General features: G+C 27.6%; 2 protein-coding genes across 2 annotated transcripts; both read left to right on the top strand.

Annotated features, from left to right (window-relative positions):
* Positions 1 to 864: 864 nt before the first annotated feature.
* On the top strand, positions 865 to 1,864 carry LOC108773449 (fe(3+) ions import ATP-binding protein FbpC-like). The gene is made up of 3 exons (XM_018539258.1): positions 865 to 965; positions 1,273 to 1,378; positions 1,847 to 1,864. The coding sequence occupies exons 1-3, from the start codon at positions 865 to 867 to the stop codon at positions 1,862 to 1,864; spliced, it is 225 nt and encodes a 74-aa protein (XP_018394760.1).
* A 72-nt stretch (positions 1,865 to 1,936) lies between these two features.
* LOC108773480 (ABC transporter G family member 20) lies at positions 1,937 to 7,374 on the top strand. The gene is made up of 14 exons (XM_018539300.1): positions 1,937 to 2,037; positions 2,345 to 2,589; positions 2,849 to 3,026; positions 3,104 to 3,197; positions 3,368 to 3,574; positions 3,672 to 3,775; positions 4,965 to 5,190; positions 5,407 to 5,584; positions 5,803 to 5,918; positions 6,045 to 6,115; positions 6,184 to 6,272; positions 6,366 to 6,542; positions 6,642 to 6,728; positions 7,160 to 7,374. The coding sequence occupies exons 1-14, from the start codon at positions 1,937 to 1,939 to the stop codon at positions 7,372 to 7,374; spliced, it is 2,088 nt and encodes a 695-aa protein (XP_018394802.1).
* Positions 7,375 to 8,336: the final 962 nt, after the last annotated feature.

Genomic DNA, 8,336 nt, shown 5'->3' with positions numbered 1-8,336 from the left:
AGTCCTCAACAGCCGCAACCGAATTCTTAAAATTAATTTAATATATTGCGAAGAATATTACTACGTCGACTCGCCATCAGAGGTCTATGGATATTCGTAAAGTTTCTCGCAAGTGCTGAAATACGCGCATATCTGTATATATAGAATCTTGATTTAAGAACTAAAACAGGCGTCTAAGGTAGGCTTCCACTACGTTACCTTACTGATAAGTCCAGTAGTGGAAGCCGGGACAAAACGCCAACTTGTGATATTCTTCGCAATATATTAAATTAATTTTAAGAATTCGGTTGCGGCTGTTGAGGCTCTGTGAAGTCGAAACTTTCCGTATATACCGGTATTATTATTATAATAAATTTATATATATATTTCTAACAACTCTAGTATAGCTCAAATTTGTTCTTGACCGGGGAGGTATATTAAGTTTACCTAAATAGATCTCAAAAAAATCATCATTTGAGTCCTCAGACAACATTTAAGTCCACTAAAAAAACATTAAAAAATTTTAAAAAGTACATATTTCAAGACTTCACATTTTGTAATTTCTAAGAAAAGGATGATAAAATCTGAAAAAGTGCAGGTCTAATACATTTTAAGAATTCTCATTCTATAATTTCTAAAAATAAAAACTTGGAAAATCTAAAAACTTGTGAAGTGTTTATAAAAAATCTTCATAAATTTCAAATATAAAGAATTCTGAATAACTATGTAAAAAAAAATTTTGAGAACAATTTTCGAAAGGGATAGTATAATATTTAAAGAAATTAATCGTTCCAGGTTCTAGAAAACCCTTGATTGACTTTAAATTATCTGAAAAATTATTACAATTCAGTTGGTAATATTAAACACTTATTACCATTTTACAAAATGGTGCAGCAAAAGGCAGTGATCGTAAGGAACGCCATAAAGCGTTATGGAAAAAATTTGGTGTTCGATGGCCTGAATATGACTGTTTCAAGAGGTTCCATGTAAATATGTTACTTATCATGTTAATATGAAAGACTAATCGCTTTCGTATTCATTTTTGTTTCGAGTTTGTAAAAAATAATCCAATTTTCAAAAACAAATCACTGAGAAGATGTTATTATATAGATACAGGAAAGAAAGTAATGCAATTAACATTTTCGATAATTTATTTATTTTTAATATTATTCAATAAAAATTCAAAAAAAAATTTAATATTATTCAATAAAAAATAGAAATAAAAAATCTCTTTTGAATGTGCTGTTTAAAATAAAATAAAGCCTATAATGACGAAATTTTTCCCCTAAACAGCTATGGTCTATTAGGTGCCAGCGGATGTGGAAAAACCACACTGTTGTCTTGCGTAGTCGGAATTCGATATTTCGACAGTGGAGAAGTATGGGTTGTTGAGGACTCTGTGAAGTCGAAACTTTCCGTATATACCGGTATTATTATTATAATAAATTTATATATATATTTCTAACAACTCTAGTATAGCTCAAATTTGTTCTTGACCGGGGAGGTATATTAAGTTTACCTAAATAGATCTCAAAAAAATCATCATTTGAGTCCTCAGACAACATTTAAGTCCACTAAAAAAACATTAAAAAATTTTAAAAAGTACATATTTCAAGACTTCACATTTTGTAATTTCTAAGAAAAGGATGATAAAATCTGAAAAAGTGCAGGTCTAATACATTTTAAGAATTCTCATTCTATAATTTCTAAAAATAAAAACTTGGAAAATCTAAAAACTTGTGAAGTGTTTATAAAAAATCTTCATAAATTTCAAATATAAAGAATTCTGAATAACTATGTAAAAAAAAATTTTGAGAACAATTTTCGAAAGGGATAGTATAATATTTAAAGAAATTAATCGTTCCAGGTTCTAGAAAACCCTTGATTGACTTTAAATTATCTGAAAAATTATTACAATTCAGTTGGTAATATTAAACACTTATTACCATTTTACAAAATGGTGCAGCAAAAGGCAGTGATCGTAAGGAACGCCATAAAGCGTTATGGAAAAAATTTGGTGTTCGATGGCCTGAATATGACTGTTTCAAGAGGTTCCATGTAAATATGTTACTTATCATGTTAATATGAAAGACTAATCGCTTTCGTATTCATTTTTGTTTCGAGTTTGTAAAAAATAATCCAATTTTCAAAAACAAATCACTGAGAAGATGTTATTATATAGATACAGGAAAGAAAGTAATGCAATTAACATTTTCGATAATTTATTTATTTTTAATATTATTCAATAAAAATTCAAAAAAAAATTTAATATTATTCAATAAAAAATAGAAATAAAAAATCTCTTTTGAATGTGCTGTTTAAAATAAAATAAAGCCTATAATGACGAAATTTTTCCCCTAAACAGCTATGGTCTATTAGGTGCCAGCGGATGTGGAAAAACCACACTGTTGTCTTGCGTAGTCGGAATTCGATATTTCGACAGTGGAGAAGTATGGGTTTTAGGAGGAAATCCGGGCAGCAAGGGTTCCGGTATTCCTGGGCCTCAAGTAGGTTATATGCCTCAGGAGATCTCCTTAGTCGGAGAATTCACTACGAGTGGTGCTCTATATTATTTCGGCAGAATCAACGGACTCGGTGATAAGGAGATTGGTAGGAAAACAATACTGATATTATTGCATGTAACACGTCGCAAAAAAAATGTAGTATTCTAAGAACTTTTAATTTTATAAAACATTTTCAAATATCTCTCTCTTTTAAAATATCTTTTGAACGTTTCAGTTTTTATTTTAAATAACTCTTACATAAGAAATTTTTCAGCATAATTTATAAAATTAATAATATTAAGAGAAGGCTCGACAATAATTTATAAATTTAAAAAAAATTATAGCTTCTCTGTATTATTTCTAAGAGACGAGACAGAGGTTCTTCTCGGAGTTGTTGCAACTACCCCCAGCAAATCGTCTAGTAAAAAACATGAGTGGAGGTCAACAGAGAAGAGTTTCTCTTGCCGCTGCGATGATTCATAAACCTGAACTTCTAATCCTGGACGAACCCACTGTGGGTTTGGATCCAATTTTGAGAGAAAAGCAAGTAGATTTTGCTTCCTTTTTAGGTAAGATAAGCAAAAGATAATAATAAAATATTTTATACTTTTTCTTCATAGCATTTGGGCTTATATGATCCAGATTACGCAGGAGGAAGATATCACCGTGCTGATTACAACTCATTACATCGAAGAAACTAAAGATGCTAATAAAGTGAATATTATGTCTTATAAATTAATCATAATTATATCCATGTAAAAAATTGCTACAAAATATCTTATACGGTTTTAAAAAATTGTTCTTTAATTTTTAAAAAAATCTTGTTTTGCTTAATAACATAAATTTGGTCGTATTTAATATTGTGTATTTTCAACATTCTGCAGATCGGTTTGATGAGATGTGGTAAAATGTTGGCGGAATTAGCACCACAGAAATTACTGGAACAATTTCAATGTTCGTCCTTGGAAGAAACTTTTCTGAAACTGTGCAAAGCACAGGACAATACAGTTTCTTTAAATGACGTTCAGGAATCCAAAGTAGAAGATACTGGCAGTGACGTTTCGTATCAAAACCAATATGAACAAGCAAAAGTACGTATAGAAACGATCTATGTGCTAACCATTATTATAAAAAGTTATCTAAATCTGTGTATTATTTTATAATACAAATAAATTGGATTGAATTAAGGCAACCTTGGAGTACAAATCGGTTTCAAAACGTCAAGTTTCGCGATTCAAAAGATTCACAGCTCTATTAGCGAAAAACGGCAACCAATTTTTACGTTTTTATGGGTAAATATTTATTGATAATATTTTATAAGATTTCTATTTTTGAACATTAAAATGATGATTCTTATGTATTTTTAGTTGTCGAAAAAGAAAATAAGTACAAAAAAGTTTTATTACCTACAAAAATTTTAAGAAATAAAATTTTATTTTTCAATAAATTTAGAAATTTGTAAACAATTTACAATTATTTTTATTTTATTTTACAAAATACAATACTTAAATGTCACTATTTAAATTAAAAAATAGAAATATGGTATTATAAATCAGCATTATTTTTTGACACAGATATTTTTTACTAAATTTTCTTATTTTAATCACTTAAAATTATATATATATAAGGACAATTTACCACAATGTTTATTTTTATATATCGTAAAAAATATACAGTCAAACCCCCTCCTATAACAAAGTACTCTCAGAACACGGTTTCGATATACACATGTAACACAATGTAAAATGCGACTTACTATACAACATAGAATCCTCCGAGAAAATGGTTTTTATGTAGCACGACTTAATAAAGTTGAGAAACCCTCATAATATGAATTATGTATTTCATCCAGGAACTAAAATCGAATATTATTTCGGTAATTCTACAGTTTAGGTGTAACATAAAATCTATTCCCTTGATCTGCATCGCTTAAGTTTCTCTTAGCGCGGTTTCAATGCAACATGAATCAACCGTGTTATAGAAGGGTGACAGAAAGAAAGAGCGAAAGAGAGTTGACTGTATAAATTTTTTATAGAAGAAATTCAAAACGAAGTTTTTAAAAATTAAAGGATGATGGAATTTTGTAAAAGCTTTTAAAAGTTCCACTAGAGTTCTATAAAACTCTCAATAAAGAAATACTCATTCTTTATTGAGAAACAAAAAAATTTGTTCCATTACAGAGTAATTGATTCCTTTATAGAAGAGGTCTACTTTATACATCCACAAAATAAAATTCAAGTATTGTAATTTCCACAATTTTGCTATTAATAAATTAATTAATTCCGCATGCAGTCGAAATGTCTCGTGACAGTCGAATGGTTTAAATATCATACCAGTCAGCAGTCGGGAGTATTTAAAATAATTTTATTTAAAACATATATTTCAAATATATATATATATATATATATATATATATAATTCAGATTTATATATCAATTTTTATACACAATTTCATAATATTAATAGATACATATTTTTCAGAGGATTAGTTTATGCAATATTATTTCCGATAATTCAAATTTCCGTATTTATTATTGCAATTGGTAAAGATCCGAAAGGATTGAAAATTGGAGTTGTCAATAATGAAGCTGGTAACTGCGATTATGGCAGCAACTGTGGTAATGTTTGGAATGACGAAATTACCTGTCACTTTAATAACCTGAGTTGTAGGTTCTTGCATGATTTTAGTGACTCCATTGCAACACAGGTATAATGACAAAGATTAATAACGTTTAATACATACATAATTAATAATGCTATATATTTTCTTGGTGTTCCTTTTCTGTTAATTTGTTCACAATAAATAAAAATAAAGATCTTCCAGAATATTCCAGTATAAGTTAAAAGGATAGAATACTAATATACTAAATTAAATATTATAGTTGACATGTATCTTAAAACTTCTTACTAATATACACTTCAGGAGTATTACGACGATATTTATGAGGCGAATTATGCCATACAAAATGGGAAACTCAATGGTTTGATGTATTTTAGTCAAAACTTTTCTGAATCTCTTCAAATACGAATGGAAGATGCCACTATGGCAAAGGATTCCGATCTTCTTGCTAGTCAAATTCAAGTTTTTTTAGATATGGGTGGTATGTAATTTATGTATTATCACAGAGTGTTTTCCATAATAAACTTAAAAAATTTAATTAGTTTATACATACATCAAATGTCAAATAAAAAATATTTAAAAATTATACAAAAAGATTAAAAAATAGTAAATCACAAGAATTTTAACAAAAACGGAACGCAAATTAATTAACTTATAATAAAATTATGAATACATAAATTTACAATATCTTTGTTATAGATATGCAAATTGGACTTCATCTACAGAAAAAGTTATTCTATCGTTTCTTAGAAATTTATGAGGACATTATGAGAGACTGCAAATATTCGCCAAAATTGGCCGATCCACCCATTCGAGTAAGAATATTTTATAATTTTATTATATTTAATTTCTCTTTCTCTCTCTCTCTCTCTCTCTCTCTCTCTTCTCTTTCTTTATTGTGTAGAACAAAAAATTAATTAATACAATGAAAATATTTTCAGTTCAAAAAACCCGTTTATGGTTCGATAGATCTCAATTATGCAGATTTTTTAGCACCATCATACATGTTAATGTAAGCAAAGATCAATTTAACATAATAAACGAAATCAATTGCTGTTACTAAATTATTTACTTTTACAGACTTATCTTTTGTTTAGCAAGTTCAGTCTCTACCTCCGTGATAATTACAGATCGACTAGAGGGTGTTTGGAATCGAAGTATAGTCCAAGGTATTTTATTAATTTAGTCACCAAAATTAGTTTTAGAATTACTTTTTTATTACTTCTTCATATCATAATAATACGAATGTAAATATGCCATAGGGGTCAGAACAAATGAAATCCTATTGTCTCACATTATTATTCAGAGCATTATCATAGTCGTTCATACCACCATGATAATGCTCTTATACTTTTCTATATGGGGATTGGAAAGTAAAGGATCGATATTTGATGTAATAATCCTTACATTTCTCATGGGTTTTTGCGGTTTGATGTATGGTGAGTTTTCCATGTGATTGTAGATATATCAAAAGAATCGTGAAATATTTTAGAAACCGCTTGAAATTAGATTAATTATTCGTGTTAATGCATTCTTAGGTTTCGTTATTTCTATTATGTGGACAAATTACACGATGGCGCATTACAGCTCGACTGGAAGCTTTCTCGCGCTAATATTACTTAGTGGTAAGTTCTTACTTCTTTGTTTTATAAAATTTTCTTTTTACTTTAATTTAGTTCTGTTAAATACCGTTAAAATATGTTAACGTGATTATTTTAGAAATTATATTACGATTATTTCTAAAATTACGTTCATGAGTATAATACACTTGTTAACAAAATTATTACAACATTGTCACGACATTGTCACAAAATAACTTCAAGTAAGCATAACATCTATGAAAAATGATTGTATTTAAATTTTTTTTTTATTATTTTTAAAAGAATAAAGTTTGCACTTTAAGAAAATTTTATATATTATTTGCTACAAGTGTAGCAAATAATATATAAAAAATTTTAGCAAACGTTTGTCAATAATAATAGAAATACAATATTTAGAGAAAAATTATCATTTACTGTAGTAGATTTTTTAATTATACTAATTTACAAAATCATAGGATGTATTTGGCCAATAGAGGGAACGCCAAAAGTGCTTCGTTGGATTAGCTATATGTTGCCAACTACCTTGCCTTCTATATCTATGAGAGGAATCATCTACAAAGGCTATTCTGTATCTGAAGAGCAAGTTTATATTGGTTTCATAATAGTTATAGGATGGACATTGTTTTTCTTTATCGTAGCTATACTTGGTATAAGATGGAAATCTTCGTAAGATCACTTAAAATTTCTAAAGAGAATTCTTCAAACGGAAAATAGAAACAGTTTGATATAGATTGGAAAGTTTGGATAAATATATACATAGAACGCTTTATTTAATTTAATATAATATACTATATGTACAGGATAGTGTATTTTAATCAATATATTCAATTTTCTTCGAAATTATTAATGGTACGAAAAAATGTTTTAATTAAAAGTAGAACGATGTTAAGTGAAATGTATTTTGGTCGTTATTTTTCTTCCAAGTAAAAACGCTAAAAAGATATGAAGGATACACCTCTATTTTTTTAATAGTTACATGATTTATTTACGTAGTATGTTTTCTTTAAATTTATAAAATATTAGATATCCCGCGCGTAAACTTAATTTAATTTTTTAAAATCGTATCTTTGAAACTTTTATAAACAGAATAATAAGATAAATTTATTGGCGTAAAGAAAATGCGTAGTACACATAGTTACTTCAAAAATACACTACTCAACAACATCCATTTGTCCACATAATTCTGTAGGTATAATGAATCAGTTAGATTAAAATATTAATTTTTGATTTTAAAACTATAATAGAGATTTCAAGTTTTTAAATGTTTTTTTGTTTTTTTTTTGTTACCGATGATTTTTTACCGAGTTACGGTGTTTTGAATATTACACAATTTTGAGCGTGTTCGAAAGTATTCCCTATTTTTTGTTGAACAGTATAGATATATAGATGAAATTAATTTTTAAGTAAGCAGCTATATTTTCTTTACACTAATTAATTCATCTCATTACTCCGTTTTTAAAAGTATTAAGAATTAAAATTATCAAAAAATTAATAGTTTATATTACGAAATATTTGACACTTCACGCCAAATGTGCCAAAATAGAATATAAAATATCTTGTAAGTTATTAGTTAATATCTCTGCATTAACACTTTTACATGCACAATAATTATAGAAATTATATTACGTAAGG

The sequence above is a fragment of the Cyphomyrmex costatus genome, unplaced genomic scaffold (assembly GCF_001594065.2).
Source record: "Cyphomyrmex costatus isolate MS0001 unplaced genomic scaffold, Ccosl1.0 scaffold21, whole genome shotgun sequence".
Lineage (NCBI taxonomy): Eukaryota > Metazoa > Arthropoda > Insecta > Hymenoptera > Formicidae > Cyphomyrmex > Cyphomyrmex costatus.
Note: the sequence above shows the minus strand (reverse complement) of the source record. Positions and strands in the feature narration are given on the sequence as shown.